Source organism: Seriola lalandi, unplaced genomic scaffold (genome assembly GCF_002814215.2).
Source record: "Seriola lalandi dorsalis isolate HSWRI2012SDOR001 ecotype SW California unplaced genomic scaffold, Sedor1 jcf7180002054256, whole genome shotgun sequence".
NCBI classification, from domain to species: Eukaryota; Metazoa; Chordata; class Actinopteri; order Carangiformes; family Carangidae; genus Seriola; species Seriola lalandi.
This window is the reverse complement of record NW_019524809.1, coordinates 583,621-605,509: the sequence shown is the minus strand read 5'-3', so window position 1 is coordinate 605,509 and position 21,889 is coordinate 583,621. Positions and strand designations below refer to the sequence as shown.

At 39.2% G+C, this 21,889-nt stretch overlaps 1 protein-coding gene across 3 annotated transcripts in view; it reads left to right on the top strand.

Moving 5' to 3' along the window:
- Positions 1 to 21,889, top strand: part of cblb (Cbl proto-oncogene B, E3 ubiquitin protein ligase) — a 57,380-nt gene that overhangs the window by 11,756 nt on the left and 23,735 nt on the right. For all 3 annotated transcript variants that reach the window (XM_087173559.1, XM_023404778.2, XM_023404777.2), the window contains exons 4-6: positions 4,560 to 4,706; positions 18,595 to 18,751; positions 20,211 to 20,332. In XM_087173559.1, coding sequence (XP_087029685.1) covers positions 4,560 to 4,706; positions 18,595 to 18,751; positions 20,211 to 20,332 — 426 coding nt within the window. The remainder of the gene's footprint in view (positions 1 to 4,559; positions 4,707 to 18,594; positions 18,752 to 20,210; positions 20,333 to 21,889) is intronic.

Here is a 21,889-nt window from a genome sequence, read left to right as displayed (position 1 = left end):
AGGTGGGTGATGATTTAACATACAATATTTTGTATTGATTTATGTAGCTGTCTATCCTAATGGTGATAAGAGTAGAACTTGAGAACATCTTCATCAACATCATCTTCTCAAAATTGAACAAATTCCAGTAAATTAAACATGAAACTGAAACATCATGAAACTGACTGATTAATATATTTTTTGTAGGTCTCCAAAAAAACATTTCTAGTATATTTCTATGATACTTGTATCACTGTTAATTAAAGACCCCCTCTGATGAAAATCAACTTTTTAACTTTGTAAACATGTTCAAATGTTTTTTTTTTTTTATATAATAATAATACAAGACATATCATGGCTGAGTATTTCCACCTTGAACCAGTCTCATAAAAACAGATTCAGACAGCCAGGGTTTTATACGTCGCAAACCAATTCTGGGGACGGGGGCGTGGCAAAATTAACCTGAAACCCTTTCAGTTCAGAGAGTGAGAGTTTGCATTAGCACAACCACTAACACTGTGTGACTGACAGTTACAGGCTAATGAGCTAACAAACAACTTAAACAAATAAAAGATGCTAACTATGCTAACCGTTCTGATACGTCTTCTAGTTGTCGATATTGGACACAACAGACTCCTCATCTGAGTTCGGGTCTGACTGAGGCTCAAACATATGGCCGAGTCTCTCTGATGTTTCCTCCTCTAACCATTTTGACGCTCTCTGCTTTTTCACCTGTCCACCTAGCGCAAGCAGCAGTGGTGGGCGGGGCACAAGGACTGATCCAGATTTTCTCAGTGAGGAAGTGAGCGTACATTTGCTTGCAATTCCAGTTTTCCATTTTTTTTCTTTTCACTTTTTATGTGGGGAAAACCATGTTAAACATAATATAGCATATAAGCATAGCAGAGAACTTTTTTTAATTTTTTATTTTAAAACATGTCAAGAGAAGAACTTTAACTGCCAGATCATTACTTTTCTCTCATAGTGGCCCGAACATCTAGAAGAACAACAGTTTGTGACAGAGGATAGTCAATTGTTCAGGTGACAGGAAACCAGTAGGAACATAGATAGTGAGTGGTTATACAGCTCTAGTGCAGGTGTCACCACAACAGTGTGACACCACGTAGGTCAGAGTGAGCAAGTTTGTGTCTTTGTTGTAAAAGTGCTTCACTGTAAGATTTTACTTTATTCCAGAAGAGGCTGAATCTGACTTTTTTGTGAAAATTTTTGTGGAGACCTGTTTGGTCTGGATTCATTTAGTTTTCATTCTGTCAACGAGTTGGTTGTATACGCACATAAAGGCTATCAAAGGACTTTGCTTACAGCAGCCCTAATGAAAGTCCTCGCTTTCCTGGGACTTTTGTCAAGTGAGGCAGATTAGACAACCAGTCAAATGGCATAGGGCACGGTGAAAACACATGAGCAAGACTAACTAACCAAACGTTGTGAAATGTTACTGCAGAGGACTAAAAACACTTTGTGTACAGTGACATGCTAGAAAAATGTATCCGTTTCATTATCGGTGAGTAGTGCAAAAATTGCAAATGCATTATACAGCTCAGACTGCATACGGCCTTTTGTCTGGGTGTTTCGAAGCTGAGCCCTCTTCCATCAAGAGGCTGGAAATTGTGTAAGAATCTGCAGCCTTTCGCTCTACATCCAAATGGAGAGTAAGTTTTTTTGGCTGCTCTTCGGTTGCTAACAGGCCTAATGGTGACTGGAAGAGCATGAAATTACTGAGATGGGCTTGGCTTTCTTGTTGTCGGCGCACACGCACATAAACACACACACACACACACTTATGCATACACACACAAACACAGTGAATGCAACTACCAAGGCACAAAACAATGATTCTCACTTATTCCACTTTAACCTGTTGTTCCTCTCTTCACTTTAGTCTATTCCCTGCTCTGCCAGTGCCACTCACTGACTCACTCTGGATTGTTTGGTTTCAGTGTAGTATGAGGAAAACACAGCTGGTGTTTGCTGAATGTATTCTCTAAATACCTTTCTAAATAACTTCTTGCAGTCACAATCATTGATTGAGTTGTACCTTTGCCAGCTACAGTATGCTGTGTACATCACATGCAAACTGTGCATGCATGCTCAATGACAAAAAGTATGCAGCATCTTCTATCTTAAATAATAAATAATTTGACCCAAACAGCATCGAGATTGATACAAGTCTGCTATCAGTAGAAGAATACTTTGCAATGATAAATAAATCATGCCTGTCTCACTGAGTAGCTGGGCACTGCATGATGCCAGAATACAGTCAGAAATTGTGTAGATACATTTGTCTCTCACATTCAATCAAGTTGTTGTAAATAGCTTGTCCTTTCCCTGGAGTCGTGTCTTTTCAGATACATCAGGAATGTCTGGAGGGAATTTCATTACATCTGGTACAAATGTCCACTTATGAGTATATGAGTCTGGACAGACATAGATATAAACTGCAACTACAAACTACTTGACCATTTTGACTAGTTGGAGGCATATATCATTCTAGTTCAGTGTTGTTTTTAACAGTTTTAGTTTTGTAGTTTCATTGATTGACTTCTACTTCAAGATTTCTACTTTGCATGTACGCTTTGCAGCTTACTACTGTCAGCTGCTCTTTTCATGTGAGATAGAGAAAATACACTTGTTCCACTGAAGCTTGTGTCTTTTCCCAAAACTCACTAATTCACTTCAGTTTAATTGATTATTATGTGGAATCAGTTCTCGCAAACCAGAAGGACTGGAACTTTACCTCATTGCATGTGGGTGTCGGTTTATGTGGTTGTGCTTCATCAATTGGCACTTCACTATAGCAAAACAACATCAGACACAGACACAGGCACTCTTCCATCATTACAGATGATATTTGCAGTAGTACAAAAGTAACTGGCAGTGAATTTGTACCTGCTGGATGTGATGGTGTGAAAACTGCTCAGTTTAACAGGAAATTAAACCCAGGAAGTGTCGTTAGCACACGCACTTCAACAGTGCAGCTCTGCTGACTATCAAATCATTTTTGTGTTTCTTAAAAATTTTATTGTATTATCGAGCCTTTGTTACAGAAAGTGGGAACATGAAATGAAACTGCAAAAATGCATTTTACATGTGCACTGATTTTTAAAGATGAGGCTGCATTATTCATTTTTTTCATTAGCAAACAAATGATGTGAAAAGACCGAACCCAATGTGTTAATCCAGCCCTCAGTTTTCTAACCTGTGTGTGTGTGTGTGTGTGTGTGTGTGTGTGTGTGTGTGCTGTGTGTGTGTGTGTGTGTGTGCGCGCATGCGTGTGTGTGTGTATTCCCTCCTTGTACACCAGTGCAGTTTGTATAACATTACATACATGACACATCAACTCTCTTAGTGTGGAGAAGCAGCGTAATGTTGACAAATGGTGAGCAGTGATGTGACTGTATGAGAAGTAGACAGATTAAGGTAATGAACACACACCTGTTTAAACTGAAGTAAATGTCTGATCATTAGCTCACTTTTTTATCTAGTAAGTCTGTGCTTTGCATATACAGTGTCAGTTTGCTTCAGCAGTGACTGTATGTAGAGGAACTTCTGTAGCACAAGCTTTAGATCAAGTATATCGCTGCTCTATAGAGTAAAAACAGTCTGAGTCAATGATAGAGTGAGTCTGTCATTCACAGAAGCTGTTTTTTCTATTACAGTCAGTTAGACTGTAATACATTGAAGACTATTTATTGAATACAGCATTTTGATTTAATAACTGAAATTTTTTATTTAAAAATGTAACAATAATTAATGTTTATTGAATATACATAATGTGTGGTAATGTTATGATAGACTGATGTTATGATATGAGCTCATTTGATTCAGGTCTGTTCATTTTGTACACTGAGATTTCAAGGCCAAGATTAGACAAATCAAATCTTACATGTGAGTTCTGAGCTGTGAGGTTAAACTCTCTATTTCTCTCTGTGGCACTGCTCTACTCTGTTGGATATTATATAGACCGATTGGACATTGAATGGAGAATTACTTTCGAAAAACATTTACCTCATAAAGTGGTGTACAAAGTGAAAATTAGATAAATCCTCTACCATCTTTAATTTTACTCAATAGCTGTGTTTTCTTCACAGCAATCATTGTTTTTCATACGACATGGTTTAAAAAGGAAATGTCACCTATTTCAAGAATTCATGCGTCATGTTCTGTAAGACTAACCCTAACCCACACACCATGTAACAGATGTGATATATGGTGTGTGATTGAGTACAGACACTCTTCGTTTTACATTTAAGATATTTTTTAGTTTTTATGATTTATTTTTCTAGACTTTTGAGAAATGAAGCAGTTTGACCATTTTGTCGAATGTTTTCAGTTTCTTTAGATTTGCTTCCATAAATTACAGATTATTATAATAATATCTGTTCCATGATATTATGTGTATTGTGCCAAAAAAGCATCGGAAAGATCTGCTCTCATGCCCCAGTTTCAGTAAACAAAATTTACAAATACACTGAGAGGTTCTGGTGGTCAAATAATCTCCATATGGTGTCTGTCGAGCATTTGAGGCTATAATGGTGCACCAACTGTTTCCACCTCTGCAGGAGGAACCTGACCAAGCTGTCTCTGATCTTCAGTCACATGCTGGCTGAAATCAAAGCCATCTTCCCTGGGGGACAGTTCCAGGGCGACACTTTCAGGATCACCAAAGCTGATGCTGCTGACTTCTGGAGGAGATTTTTTGGAGAAAAGTAAGTTTCACCTCATATTGGCTTCTTCTTTTGCAGCTCTCGGCTTATGCTTTAGTTTTTCTTTTATGATTTCATACTGTGATAAGGAGAAACCGCTGTCAGTGTATGTGGATGTTTCCTGTTTTTTTCATCTCCAGGATACAGTATCTGTTTATTGATGGTTCAAACATTTACATGCTGCTTCTCCATATAATGACATTAGGGAGATGCTTGGATGTTGGACACACTCACACACACACACATGTACAGACATGCTATGAAGGGTAAAAGGTTGATGGATGAATAGACCAGGTACATACACTTGAGTGATTAAGTGTGTACGTATGAGTGTGTGTGATTAGTCCAAGTCAGTCATGCAGACACATGTGTGACTCTTAACTCTCATTATGTGCCTGCAATGCAATAGCATTAAAGGCATATATTATTATTCTGCATACTTATTATGTACCTGCAATGCAATAGCATTGAAGGCATATATTGTTATTATTCTGCATACTTATTATGTGTGAATGCTGAATGAAGCAATCCCACTATATGTTGTTGTCAGGTCAAAAAACAAACATTCTGTTTATTAGTGTTAAAAAGCTAAGGTATTGCTATTCAAATCTTTATTATTATATCAAAACGTCTGGCTTTTTCTGTAGATTATCGGATTGTATTCAACTTTTTGATATTATTTATAATTTTTGAAATATTAAGCTTTTTATGAATTTATTTTTACCATTCAAATGACTGGAGACCATGTTCAAATCCTTGAAATCTTCAGGCTCTTTACACTTTAACTACTTCAGCATACTTTCAGCTACAGACTTCATTCAACCTTTAAACTGTAGAGAAACCTTTCAGCTGTTAAACTTGTATTCAAATTTTTGATATCTTGAATTATCACGGTTTTAGTTTTAAGCTTTTTTCTGATCATTTTTGAGTTTACAATGGGTGTGTATTGCACGGAATGTTCGAGGCTAGAGTGGATGACATCATCGCTACAGTGGGAGAAGCTTTAGAACTCTGTTTAACTCGTCCTTACGGCCACATATTTCAATCTTCACACATCATGGCTTCCTTATTAGTAGAAAAATTTGTCCTGTTTCATACAATGTGTCTCCCTTAGCAGAGACTTACAGAATTTGAACATAAGCCTCAAAACGATGGGAGTCCCCTCCATCTCTCCCATTAACTGCGATACAAATTCAGGCTCTGATTTCCCCAAAAATGCAGAAGTGACATTTTTCTGTAACTCGCTCCTTTGTCCACATTTTTGGCTCTAGAAACACCAAAACCAGATATGCTGTGCACGAAGATCTTGTGCCAGTCATGGTCCGCTCATGGTTCTGATAGGAATTACCGTTTTTTAATTTTTAATCATATTTTTAATAATAATGTTTTTTAAAGTTATGATAGCCAATAAATTAATAGACAACTGAAGAGCCAACATTATGGTGTCCAGCTTGTTGGAGGAAAAACGATCCAGGTCTGGGCCAGAGACTAAGTCTAGACCTCTTCACCAACACTTAACTTTCTACAAAACCCTTACTGGAGTCAAAAAAAGATTAAAAAAAGAGGTCACTGGAGGTGATCAGAGTCCAATGCAATAGTGATGCAATTTATTCTTTCACAAGAATGAAAGTGAGATCAGATCCGGATCTGAACTGAAGACAGAGGGCCTGTGCACATCATATATAGTTCTTTCTTAGGTCAGGCCTCACTACGGCTGCTACTCAAACACCATTGCTCCCAGGGCCTTCAGACCATTTTTTTTACTTTATTCCCTCCAGGTTCCATTCTGTCACAATCTTACTTCAGTAAAAGCTGGTTCACTTACAAATCTAACCTCAGTTGTGAGTATAGCTATTCCATAGGATTATGTAAGTTTAATATTCAGTATATTTATAATGCTTAGTATATTTTAGTGAAAATTTACTAAAATATTTCCCCTCTTTGGGACTAACTAGTCACACATTCACACATTATCGAGTGAAGCCATTGCTAGGGTACAACAAACAGTTTACAGGTGACAATAGCAGTCATCAAGACAATGGTCCATACATAATAACAGGTTCAAACATCACCATAAAAAGGATAGCAAATGGATCCCGTATTATCATTCTTACATGTAACATAACCTCACACATCGTGACATAGTTAAGGGTTTTGCAGTAGGCTTGTTTCTAATTAAACACATTTAGCAAAGTTGGATAATTGAAATTGTCATTGAAATTGTCTACACTCCCTGATCTGAATCGAGGGACACATCACAGCAAACAGTTATATGGGATCCAAAGAGAATCAAAGAGAATATGACTTTAAAATCCAGTGCAAATACAAAGACATGCATAATACTCAGTGTGTATACTTTTTCAAACATAACACTCTTTACGTGCTCTTCAAACATAATACTCTTTTGTGCTAACTAATCTATTGTTATAGTGTGGTGTGTTGTTCGTGTGTGTATATGTGAGAGTCCGTGACATTATATAGTCCACGGTGATTGGTGTGTTGTATGATCCACAGTTCACTGTGGCTGGGTGTTGGGACGCATTCCGATTCCTCGTAGGCGTTGGTAGTACTCAGTGACATCATTACAGACTCTCATGCAGTGAGTAAGATCCTTTTTCTCGAGAGCCACTTCTTCCAGTTGTTTTTGAATCTGGTTATAACGCTAGAGCTTATTTCTCCGGTACCATTTGGTAGCACATTGCTTCAGTGCCTTTCTCCTCATACGGCATATCCTGAGGCATATCCTCCTCCGGCTGGTACAGCGTATTCGGGGGTAGTCGGATGTTGGGCCAATCTTTCCTGGTTCTATTGGTCCTGGGGCTGTTGGTCTTGGCAAGATAGGACCTATTCCTGAGGGGCCTGGTGCCCATTCCTGCAGAACTGGATCTGTGCCTGAGGGGCCTTCTGCTATGACTCATCTTCGACTTTTAAGGTCTTAGACGTATCCTCTGCTGCTGCTCCGGAATGGCAGCTTCTCTCTCTTCTGTGGCACCTTTCATCTGTTGGAAGATAACTTTATGGATATGTTAGATACTGTACATAACTGATTAATTCTTATCCTAACTGTTCAATTGGAGGTCCCTCATACAGGCCTCTAAGATATGGCACAGACATTGGTCTCCCCGTGCACATTTCATGAGGTGTTAGGTGTGTTAGTTTGTTAGTCTGTGATCTCATAGACATTAGTGCCAGTGGTAAAGCCTCCATCCAATTAAGTTTACCGTTGCTGTCTGCCATTATTTTTGCCAATTTTGCTTTTAAGTACCATTAGCTCGTTCTACTGCTCCCTGTGACTGAGGATGATATACACACCCAAACTTCTGCTTTATCCCTAGCATCTTTAATGTTATCTTAATTGCTTGTGCTACAAAATGTGGTCCATTGTCTGAGCTGATAGTATCTGGCAAAGAAAGCCGTGGAAAAACCTCTGCACAAAAGGTTGGCCACTGATTTATAGTCTGGTTGCATCGTTGGTGTTGCTTCAGTCCATCTACTAAATCTATCAACCATCTTGTTGCGGAATATTCACAATCGGTGTCGAAAAAGCTTTGCTTGTGTTATATTGTGCACACACTTCACATTCATGCAATGTTCTATCAACTGTGACTGCCAGAAATTGAGACCACCAAACTGCTTGGAGGCGTTTGATAACCTCCCCCCTTGCCCAATGGTCAGAACCATGCGCATTCCTTATAGCAAAACGCAACAATGAAACAGGCAACACAAAATGACCATGAGAACTTCTCCACAAACCCTTTTGAGGACCATCTTGTATGACCTTGTCTGTATTAGAGAAGATAGAGTTGTTAGAGGTTCACTATCTTCAGCTACCAACAATGGGCCCGTAGTTGTGCCAACTGCTGCATGCTTTGCAGCTTCTTTATACGGATCATCATGTGCTCGCATGAGGGCATCTGTTGTTTGGACATGAAATTCATATATCCCCAGAACACTATCAAGCAGCGGAAGATAAGGATATATGGGAGCCAAAGTGATTAAAGGAGGTGTGTCAGCACCAGTGGAATTGGTGATAAATCAACCTGACTCCGTCAGGCCCTGAATTGTGGGATTCCTTGATTCCTTCTACAACATGCTGCTTCAGTGGATATTGTTTTCTATATGGCAACCTAGCTCCTGGTTTAAGCTTAATATGTATAGGTTGCGCTACTTTAATCCTACCTACATCAGTCTTGTATTATGACCACACTTCTTGTGCCACTTGTTCTAACATGATTTATATGTTCTGGTGTCAATGGCATAAGTGTAGGTGTTCTTTTCTTTACTATGACCTTTTCTGCTGTCCCTTCATCACATGCTCTTAATGATATTGCGATGTATGGTTGTCCTGGAGAAATGTGAATGTACTTATTCTTTGTAGTGTTCCACTCTTGTATTTATAATGCTGCATTTACCATTGGACCAAGTTCATGTGATTCATGTCCTTTTGTCACTAACAGTGTGACATGTGGGGTGGAGTTGCAAACTTAGAACCTGACTTGTAATTCAGGTGGTCATAGTAGCAGCTGCTCCTTGTGGTCCTATACAGTGCTGTGAAAAAGTACTTGCCCCCTTACAGATTTCTTTGATTTCATGTTTCAGATCATCGAACAAATTTTAATATCAGACAAAGATAACCTGAGAAAATACAAAATGCAGTTTTTAAATGATAATTTCATTTATTAAGGAAAAAAAGCTATCCAAACCAACCTAGCCCTATGTGAAAAAGTAATTGCCCCCCTTGTTAAATCATGAATTAACTGTGATTAACCACATTTTTTTGGAAAGCTGAGTTCAATTTCACTAGCTCCACCCAGGCCTGATTACTGCCAGACCTGTAGAATCAAGAAATCACTTATAATCACTAATAGAACCTGTCTGACAACATGAAGTAAGCTAAAAGAAAGCAACACATCATGCCCCAAAGCAATTCAAGAACAGATGAGAAACAAAGTCATTGACATCTATCAGTCTGGAAAGGGTTACAAAGCCATTTCTAAGGCTTTGGGACTCCAGCAAACCACAGTGAGAGCCATTATCCACAAATGGAGAAAACATGGAACGGTGGTGAACCTTCCCAGGAGTGGCCGGCCGACCAAAATTATTCCAAGAGCACATCGACAACTCTTCCAGGAGAACACAAAAGAACCCAGAACAACATCTAAAGCACTGCAGGCTTCACTTGCCTCAGTTAAGGTCAGTGTTCATGATTCAACAGTAAGAAAGAGAATGAGCAAAAATGTCATCCATGGGAGAGTTCCAAGGCGAAAACCACTGCTGACCTAAAAGAACACAAAGGCCCGTCTCACATTTGCCATAAAACATCTTGATGATCCCCAAGACTTTTGGGAAAATATTCTGTGGACTGACGAGACAAAAGTGGAACTTTTTGGAAGGTGAGCGTCCCGTTAGATCTGGCGTAAAACTAACACAGTATTTCTGAAAAAGAACATCATACTGACAGTCAAACATGGGGCCATTGCTGCCAAGGGTGGCACAACCAGTTATTAGGTTTAGGGGGCAATTACTTTTTCACATAGGGCCAGGTTGGTTTGGATAGCTTTTTTCCCTTAATAAATGAAATTATCATTTAAAAACTGCATTTTGTATTTTCTCAGGTTATCTTTGTCTGATATTAAAATTTGTTTGATGATCTGAAACATGTAAGTGTGATAAAAAAAGCAAAAACAAAAGAAATCTGTAAGGGGGCAAATACTTTTTCACAGCATTGTATACACATCTTAGCTGACCACATAATATGGTTTTTTATTTATCAGTTCTTCCCAGCATTCCTCATAATCTTTATTTTTTTTTGTTGTTCATCGTACAAAAGAGTGCAATGAGTTGGCAGTTGTGGTTCATCAGCATCTCCTAACTGAGCTTGTGCCCATGTATTCCATGTTTTCCACTCTTGGAGCAGTTGAGATTGTGGCATCAGTCTGAGCCAGTACACTGTGGGCTGGACTAGGTTGATGGCTTCCTGTTGTGTCAGTAATGGCATTATTCCAGGTGGTGGATCTTCAGGGAAATCTACATAGAGGCCATAATGTATGCACATGATGTTTGCTTTTAAAGGGCAATAAAGGTCTCTCCCTAGGAGATTTACAGCTGTGTTGTCTGAATATAGCAGAGGTGCAACTATAGTTTTTCCTGCTATTAGCATTTGAACCAGCTGAGTTAGGGGTATCACTTGAATGTTCCCAGAGAAACCTACATTCTTGATTGATGAGTTGGAGAGGGGGAGTTTTGAGCAGGTCTTTCCATTACATGAATATGTGGCTCCTGTGTCAATCATGAAAGAATATTTTTTTATTTTGTATCATTACTGTTATGGTGGGCTCATCCTGTGGTTGTGATGAAACAACTGGTGACATTGATTCCCCCTCAGGCTCCTCTGGGCCCCCCTATAGCCATTCTGCATCAGGGCCAATACATGGGTTTGTTGGACAGTTTCTTCTGTGATGACCTGGCTGGTGACATCCCCAACATATATTATGATTGGCCTGAGCTTGATTTTGCTGTGGGTTAGACTGTCTCTGAGACCTCAGCTGATACTTTCTTCTGTCATTTCTGTCTCCCTCTGACCTTTATTCACCGTCTTAGGATGCATCTCCTTTAGACTCATCATCCTCAGTTTCTGTCATTATTTCTTCTTGTTTGTCTTTAACTCTTCCGCTTTTATTCAGACGTGTCTTTATTTTCCCTCTGTCACTTGCTTGTTTATTACATGTCACTGTAAATTTCCCCTGCAGCTCGCCTTTTACTTTCTGTTTTTCTTTTTTCATCTGTTGGTCTTGTCACTGGGAATTGTCCTACTCCAGGCTACTATGGTGGTGGTCTGCCAGGCCACGGTGGGGCAGTCGGCTGCTGTTCTTGTTTTTTTAATTTTTTCCTTTTCACTCCTGTCCTTCTGTTTTTTCCATCTGTCATTTGTGTATGTGTCTTCATGAGTAGGTGTATATCTGTAACTTTCCTGTTAAAACCACTGCAGCACCTCTCTCTCTCTGGCTCGCTTGCCTTCTGTTTTATTGCTTGTATCTTTTGTGTTATAATGTTTTATGTTGGCTTCCACTTCATTGCAGTGGGCTTCTCTGAAGGTGCCTTCTTTTAGCCACTGTAGTTTTCCTGAAGTGCATTTATGCCATTTTTTCATACACAATTGGATCTGTTTTTCATGTTCTGGGTGTTGATTTATCACCAATTCCACTGGTGCTGACACACCTCCTTTAATCACTTTGGCTCCCATATATCCTTATCTTCCACTGCTTGATAGTGTTCTGGGGATATCTGAATTTCTGTATTCGATTCATGTGACACACTTCGTCATTCGTATTTAAAGGTGCTATACAAATGAACTATTATTATTATTATAATGATAATTATTATTATTATTGTTGTTATTATCATATTGTATAACTTCCAGTCTCTATCTTGTCTTCTCCTTTGGTTTTAACAGTGTATTAGAATTGCTAGCCTTCAACTTCACTCTCCTGGGAATGACGGTGATATACAGCCGTGAACTTACTGCTACCCTGCTCTGCCTGCCAACTCCCTCTAACACTCCTAGCGTTTGGACCTGAGAGATACTGTCTACGGCCCTGATCGCCTCACCGCTGCTCTTGCACTCACATTAACAGTCGCCACGGTCACTCCCCCTGCACTCTGGGAAATTCCTTTTACATTTATGTTGGATCTAACAAGCTTCGTGATATGCCACAGATTTTGATTTATTTGCTGTTTGTTATGCCACTGCTCTAAGCCCTCGTCATCTCCGCTCCAACCAGAAATACATTATATCTTTATTCTCTATATCTTTATAGCTCCCCTACTTTTATATTGTTCTAAAGTAAATTAACAGCATATCTTATTATTACTATCTCCCTCATTTGTCTTTATTAGTTTCCCCTTAGGATATGAACAGTTTGGCAACAACTACAATTTAAATCACTTCTAAACACTGATTTATTATTTACACAGTTACTAGTTTATCTATCCTTAGCGGTATTAACACTAATATACACTTTCTGGCCAGTGCATGCAATAACTCTATTGCTTTCCCTTGGCGGTGCATGCGAGCTCTTAGTCTTTCTCAGACTTTTTAGCTGTCTACCCATTCAGCATCCGTCTTCTCTGGAGTGTCACAGCTCACAGCTGCGCCGCTACAGAATGATCGGATGTTACCCGCAGAGGCTACGCCAGCGTTATTCTTACTCAGTCACTACACTACTTCTCATCAGGTGGGCTGCAGTCTTTTCTATTCTAAGAGGGCTGCAGTCTTTTCTTTTCTATGAACAAACCACACTATTCTCATATGTGCGTCTGCATGAGGCTGTTATTCACCCTGCTTCACAGCTTATCACACTCAGAGGCCTGTCGTGATCACCACATCAACCCCCCACGAAACACTAGACAGGTTGTAAACCAGCATACAATACACACATTCAGCAGCAGTTGGTCAAACTCATTCACTCTTTCCGCTCCATGATGAGACATAGCACATATATTACGTTGAAGACACATATAAAACACATTTGCATTCAACTCTGTTCACCAGTGACTTTAATCCATTCACTATTTTAGTAATGTTAGTTTTGGTGACTGTAATTCAATTCTAACACTTTTTCATGCTTCATTTCTCATTTATTTTTCAATAATTTTGACTAGGTTCTTTAGAGATGAGGCATTCTGATTTACCTCACCTGGGCAGAGACCTGCACTCAGACACAATCAGAATTTGCAGAAATTAAAAAGGCTCTGCTTACCTCTGACTTTTTGTGGCCACTGATGGTCTGAGATGTATGCTACCTCATTTCAGCATTTGAATACCAAGTATTCAATGCTATCTAGTCAAGCTGTCAGAATTGGCTGTTAATTCAAGTGCTCCTCCCTTTAATTTAGACACAGCGTGCCATCGGCACACACACACACACACACACACACGCAGAAAGCTGTTAACAAGTTAGTGGTCATAGAGAAATATTACAGTTCAGACTGGACAGTACAACAGTAAATACAGCAGTAGACATTGAATTTAATTTGAGCTTTGAGTTACAGTAACTGTTCAACCATCATAGTAGCTCTCCCATAGACTGCAATACAAATTCAGAAGCTGATAGCAACCAGCAGGTCTCATGTCTCAGCAGGTCCTACTAACACAGCATCAGGGCAGAAATGGACAAAGCTGATTCTTATTGGCTAATTGGACTCAACACCCACACACCACACACCACACACAGACACACACACACACACACACACTCACACACCACCATCAGCACCCCATTTTAATCACAGAAGTTAGGCTAAATAACAGAAACACCTCTGTATAATGTAATATACACTACATCCTCCACAGTGATCACTTGAATGAACAACTGTCTAAAACTATTTTAATAATAAATTGCCAACTGAGTACATTTGTAATTATCAGCTGTATGTTCAGGCTCCAAAGTCAGTTAGTTGGTTAGTTAGTAAGTACAATTGATTGGTTGATTTCGTTGCTGCTCTCAACTGGGAACTGATATACACTCTAGCCTAAAGATGTTCTTAAATTTTATAGTTTTAATATAAATAAAAAAATATATAAAACAGAAACATTTAAATGAGAACAGCTTTATATGTGAGCACAGAGAGGAGGAGAGAAGCAAACACAGGGCTCTATTTTAACGGTCCAAAGCGAGCGGCATAAGTGCATTTAGAGCATGTCCATGTCACTTTTGCTATGTTAACGACCGAAAAAACAATTGCTGTGCCAATTGCATGGTTCAAAAGGGTTATACTTAATCTCTTAATTATTCATGGGATTGTTTTGGGTGCAACATCCAATAAACCAATCACTGTCCCATCTCCCATTCCCTTCAAAACCCAGGTGTGCCTGCACCTTGGCTTATTGCTATTATAACAGCGCAGTGTTTCACACGGAGTTAGATTCTGTCTCCAGTCAGTTGATTATATATTGTGACCTACCAGTGAGCACAGTCCTGGCACAGGCAGCAGCCCTGTGTTTCCTGAGGGGCAAAGAAGGGCTGAAGGAATCAACTCGCTGCGCACAGCTCTACGGTGAAGTTAAGGCAGAAATCACAACATTAGATATAGTTGAAACCAGAAGTTTACATCCACTGTATAAAAAGACACATTACCCTTTTTTTCTCACTGTCTGACATTAAATCAGACTTTGAGTTTTAGTTCAGTTAGTATTACCAAAATTATTTATATTTGCTAAATGGCAGAATAATGAAAGACAGAATTTTTTAGAGAATTTTTTATTAATTTCTTCAAAGTCAGAAGTTTACATACAGTAAGATTACTATGCCTTTAAACAATTAGGGAAAGCCCAGATGATGATGTCATGGCTTTGGAAGCTTCTGATAAGGTTAATTGACAACATTTGAGTTAACCACAGGCACACCTGTGGATGTATTATAAGGCACACCTCAAACACACTGCTTCCTTGTGTGACATCATGGGAAAATCAAAAGAAATCAGCCAAGATATCAGGAAGACAATTGTGAACTTCCACTAGTCTGTTTCATCCTTGGGTACAATTTCCAGATGCCTGAAGGTGCCACATTCATCTGTTCTAACAATTATATGCAAGTATAAACACCATGGGAATGTCCAGCCATCATATCGCTCAGGAAGGAGACGGGTTCTGTGTCCCAGAGATGAACGTGCTTTGGTGCGAAATGTGCGAATCAACCCCAGAACAAAAGCAAAAGACCTTGTGAAGATGCTGGCTGAAGCTGGTGAGAGTGTCATTATCCACAGTGAAACGAGTCCTGTACCGACATGGGCTGAAAGGACACTCAGCGAGGAAGAAGCCATTACTCCAAAAGCAACATAAAAAAAGCCAGATTACAGTTTGCAAATGCACACAGGGACAAAGACCTTAAATTTTGGAGACATGTCCTGCAGTCTGATGAAACTAAAATTGAACTGTTTGGCCATAATGACCATCGTTACATTTGAAGGAAAAAGGGGGAAGCTTGCAAGCCTGAGAACACCATTCCAACTGTGAAGTACGGGGGTGGCAGCATCATGTTGTGGGGGTGTTTTGCTGCAGGAGAGACTGGTGCACTTCACAAAATAGATGACATCATGAGGAAAGAACATTATGTAGGAATATTGAAGCAACATCTCAAGACATCAGCCAGGAAATTAAAGCTTGGGTGCAAATGGGTCTTCCAAATGGACAATGACCCTACGCATACCGCCAAATTAGTTACAAAGTGGCTTGAGGACAACAAAGTCAATGTTTTGGAGTGGCCATCACAAAGCCCTGATGTCAATCATATTGAAAAGTTGTGGGCAGAGCTGAAAAGGCGTGTGCGAGCAAGGCGGCCTACAAACCTGACTCAGTTACACCAGTTCTGTTAGGAGGAATGGGCCAAAATTCCAGCAAACTTTTGTGAGAAGCTTGTGGAAGGATACCCAAAACGTTTGACCCAAGTCATACAGTTTAAAGGCAATGCTATCAAATACTAATAGAACGTATGTAAACTTCTGAATTTGAAGAAAGTAATAAAAAATTGTCTAAAAAATTCTCTCTCTCATTATTCTGGCATTTAGCAAATATAAATAATTTCGGTAATCCTAACTGAACTAAAACAGGAAAAATATAGTCTGATTTAATGTATGACAGTGAGAAAAAAAAGGTTATGTGTCTTTTTATACAGTGTATGTAAACTTCTGGTTCCAACTGTATATTTCATGTCATATCATAAGAATATGTGAATAAGTCTTCAGTTCATTATGAAGCTGTGGTGGACAAATTTAGGTGGCAGATTTGAAAGAACACTTGTCTGCAGAGCCTTGTGCAAGAGACCTCCATGACCCATGACAACGTTATACAACACACGACATGTCACAAAGAATGCTCTGGCCTTCTTAGGCTGTATTGTGATGTTCCACCTGACTTGTCCCAGCATCTAAGCGCATTTTTAGCTCACACTGCTTGTGTGTAACAGGCAGTGAAATACTGCGCCACTGACTTCAAACCAGGTTTTTGCCGGTCAATCGTACAATCACTTTCCGCTGCCTCAAGATATGGAAATGTGCAACTCATTTCCTCTAACTCTGCCTGGTATTGAAATGTAATGATCTCCTATCCTGCTGTTCCAGCTCGTAGCTCAGGAGCTGCTGTGATATCACCAGTCTTTGTCTTATTCTGTCTATTTCTACCATCATCACACAACCAATCAATGAAGCTGTCCTTGTGGCAGACTCTTAGATCAGTTCTCTAAACTCCAGCTTTCCATTTCAGAATTTGGTCTTTGCTTGTTTACTTTGTAGCTTGTTGTCTCTCTTCATTGTGTTGCACATCCGGCTGGGTATATCTCCTAGTCTGAGAAGTATAAATATGTTTTTCTGCTGACTTCTGCTTGAATTCAGACTCTTTTCAGCATCTAGATGAAAAATGTTTAATCTTCTGCACCGTAAAAAAGATTTTATGTTGTGACTGTATATTTCCTGTCTATTTAGCCAAAAATAACATACTGTATGTATTTGGTCATTTTATAAAATATATTATTAAGTATTAACACATTACTCCTAGACTGCAACATCAATATTGACAAATAGAAATGATGATGTATTTTGTGATGATACAACTTTGGTTCACTTTGTACAAATTGAACAAGAAAATTTCATTTTAAGCAAACATGTGTTATTGATGAGGAAACAGAGGATAACTTGTAAACAGGTTAAAAGTCTTCGTTGTTGTGCAGTGCACGAAATATTTTTTCATTCATTATTTCAGTTTTGTTAAACAACCATCTTGGTTGGTTTTACACTATAAAGACACAAACTGCCACACAAGAACGTTTCAGAAATACAATACAATATATAAAGTCAACAGAGTTATGACTTTTGACACTTGACAATTTCACTGTCACAGTGTTTTTTAGGTCAATAACAAAACTAACATTATACATTTATGTAAAAAAAAAATGAAGTTATTTTTTTGGCATTTTTGGCTTTTATTGTGATAGGGTCAACGAGCGAAAGACAGGAAAGTTAAGAAAGATACAGGGGATGCCATGCAGCAAAGGGCTTGAGTTGGATGAACCCAGGCCACTGCAGTAAGGACTGAGCCTAAACGGTATGCGCTCTACTAAGTGAGCCGCCAGGACGCCCCATTTATGTTATAAGAAGTATTTGGTGTGAGGGTTTTTTGTCTGTGTTTGTGTTATCTGACCTTGATCATCATAAAAATCATAAAATGAAAACAACAACAGTAACATGCTGTGCAGGGTTCAGGTTTCGCAGTTGAAATACTTCATTTTTAGTGCAACAGTACAAACGAATCTCTCTGCAGGTGCCTCTGTATGTTGCTGCTAAGTATTATTGCATTTTGGTTTTGTGCTGTTACTGTGATAGAAGCTTTAATCATGTCAGGAAGTGGGATACATCAGTGTTTGAGTGTAAAGGCCACTGAGGCTGTTGATCACAGTCATATTTGACGATTTGACATTTGGCAGAAATGATATCACCAACAGATACTTTTGTTTATCATGACCAATGAATTCAAGGGCAAATTTCATTGGTGAGGCTCTTCATTCCTCCTCAGTTTGTACCACCTGACTTCCCCATCACTTTAATATACTCTCTAAGCCTTTTTCTGTACTTTTTATTCTTTTGTGTAATCTGAAGCCATAGCGGCTGCATGAGCCGAACAGAAGTTCAGGCTTATCTATGCATGCTCACACATGAGCTGTGAATTTTGTGTTTATTGTGCATTTTTCTCTTGTACTGAGTCTCCGTCGTTGCATTTGTAAAATGTACCTTTACATCAAAAGAAGATGCATTGTTTGATGAAACAATACAAAAGCAGTGCTGTGATAGACTGGCGACCTGTTCAGGGTGTTTTATGATTGGACATGTTACTCTCTTGCAGGACAATAGTGCCATGGAAAGTCTTCCGACAGTGCCTTCATGAACTGCATCCCATCAGCTCGGGCCTGGAGGCCATGGCCCTCAAATCGACCATCGACCTCACCTGCAATGACTACATTTCTGTGTTTGAGTTTGACATCTTCACACGCCTCTTCCAGGTTGGTCCAAATGAAACCAAGTTTCAAACCTGTGACTCAAATCATCACACATAGCACTTTATTTTTTGTTCAAGCTGGATTCATATAGAACAGGGTTTGACATTTACATTCACAATCTTTAGTTTGTTGTGTTTTTTTCACACGCATCTTCTTTGTGTGGAAGTCTTATCAAAGAAAGCCTTTTGGATCTGTTCTACTCTGGATTGCATTTTTAAGTCTTCCTTCGTGTGACATTAGCCAGACATCTGCTGTCAAATTACTCAAATTGTTATAATCCTGGCCTGATAATTCTGATGTAACTTGTAGGGTGGGTCAGGTCTTACTGTGATACTGCATCTCTAGTTGACTGTGGAAACTATATTTGGCTGTTTTTATGTAAATGTACAAAATGATTAAACCATTGAAGGACTAGTTTGTGATCTGACCATGAAGAACAGAGAGAGTGAGAGTGTTTTACTTGCTTTCCAGGCAGGGTCTCACTCGGTAGTTAGTATTTTTTTTCCCATTTGGTTGCCTCCTGCCTCTTTGGTGTGGGCCACTGTGCAGTATACTGCTCCAATCCACAAACTCACAGAGTGATTAGGGTTTGCTTGGTTTCCCTTTCAGCCAAAGGGCCAGTAATTCCAGGTTTTTTTTTCTTCTGCTAAACCAGCTATTCAGTTAGTGCAACGGATAATTTTTCCTGATGAGCTGCAGCAGCAGGCTGTATTGAGGTGAATGTCGTGACACTTGGCACCAAATGGAAACAACTGGCAAACCCATTGATGCCTGCCAACACAATGGACCACAGCTTTATGCTCTTAGCTCAGAGATCTGTTTCTAAACAGCTTCTCTGTCAACACCAGTTTTGTTTTTTCAGCATATTTGTATTCAGGATATTCCTGGATTCAGAATTAACAAGCAAAAGGAAAAACATTAGACCCACTCATTTCATTTCATACAAAGATGCAGATCCTAAATTGTTTTTTTTTCTTGTCTTTGTGCTGCGTAGTCAGATGTCAAGATCTTTTAGATCTGTATATAATGTTACACATAGATGTATTTTTGTAACACATCATTTATTAAACTTTCCTACTGAGCAATCCAGTAAACAGATTCCACCCCTCACCAGTAATGTTAGCAAATTCTTGTCCACATCAAATATTTTGGCGTCTATGTAACTCTGACCTGCAGAAAACTTCAAACCAGCTCTAAACAAAGCCAAACACAACTGGTTGGAGCGCATAAGCTGCTTTTTTTTCAAATTCTGAGTCATTGAGCTGGCTACATATCATCTCTGCATTCTCTGTTATTCACTTTGTTGTTTTCTAGAGAATTCAGCCAAGTCAGTATACCAGTTATCACGTTCTTGTGGCAGAAGCACAGACTCAGGATGATTTTATGCTGACAATATGAAAAATGAATGTATAATGCATAATTATCTGTTCAGTTAAAACAACACTGGGTGGTCTTTTTTTAGCCATGGGGATCAATTCTGAGGAACTGGAATTTCCTTGCAGTGACTCACCCTGGCTACATGGCTTTTCTTACCTATGATGAAGTCAAAGCCCGACTGCACAAGTACATCAACAAGCCTGGCAGGTATGGTAATTTTGTGTGTCTTTACCTAAAAACACACACACACACACACACACACACACTATCATATACAAACAACTTACCTTGATAAATTCTGATTGGTGCTGTGAGAGAAACATGTGCTGAACCCAGACTGATCTAACCTCAGCACATAAAAATGTGTTTTTGTAGCGCTTCATCACTTATAATAAGAAGCTGATAGAGGAAATAGGTTTCCAGATCCTGTAAGTTCATATGAAGGATGGAATATAATAACCTTCTGCTGCCTCTTTGACAAGCCAAGTAGTCAGGATTTGTTCTCTCTCAAGTTATCTGAACCCCTCCCGACAGTCACCTGCAGCCAGGTCTGAAAGTCAACGAGCTGTTTCAGGATCCAGTTTTCATGGATTTAACCATTGATCTCCTCTGTCTGCTCATATGCTAATGAATATTTACAATGTTAATCACCACAACAAACCGCCTTAGAGCTCAGGCTCAAAGGAAATGGATATCACAGAATAACAAATTTTTATGAATTTGCATTTGAGATTACATGAGCCATAAACAAGTCATGCTTTACTGTCACACGTCTGAGCCACAATCTGAACAACCTTCCCATAGCTCCTTATTACTGTTGAATATATTCAGAAGACATCATATCTGTGTTTCAAAACTTATGACAGAGGCAGGGTGTGAATTATCCCTAAACAAACAGCAAGAATCAGTGTCAGTGAAGGAAATCCAATAGCTGAAGCAAAAAAATTAAAAACTAGTCTGTCCTACCCCAAAAAAACAGCATATGCTGTGTAAAAATGTAATGAATAACTTCAGAATAGAGTGGAATAGAACAGACTACAAATCTTAATAATACATTTTTTTTGATAGTATAAATGAAGTGCTCTTCGTATCAAACACCTCACTGTCAGCTGGGACGAAGTCATTTCATCACTGCGTTCTCACAGAAAATAATAGACACCATTTGCTGCAAAAAGACAAGCTGTGTGAGCAGTTTGTGTGTGTGTAGCACTGGTTTCAGAAATAAACGCTGACAAGTTGTGTTTGGTGTAGTGCCAATCTCAAAGGTTATTCCACGTGGCGAGTTCCTGATCAGGGGAAGAAGGTAGGCTTGGTAGGCCTTTAGCAACACAAACAAACACACACACAGCAACACTGCTAATTTATTGCAAGTAGCTCGTACAGCCTTGAGCTGAGCTGTGTATTCTCTGTGAGCAGAGCAGATAATGACAGGACAGGAAATTTGTGTCTGTGTGTAAATAAGCATGGATGGGGTTACTGAGTGTCTAAGTATGCTAATGTGTAGGGTGCTGATCCCAAGTGAATCATGCAAATACCATTGTTATGAACCAACACTGGAACAACCACACACATACACACACAGCCGTGTGGGCGAGGACAGGATATCAGAGGAGCCACTACATGTTACCATTTCAACTCACTCAGACACACACACACACACATTTAAAGTATACTTCTGAGAATAATGAGGGACTAAAACTGAGTGAAAACCTTATAACAACACTGTTCCACAGCAACACTGTGAAGAATGGTGCTTACATGCAA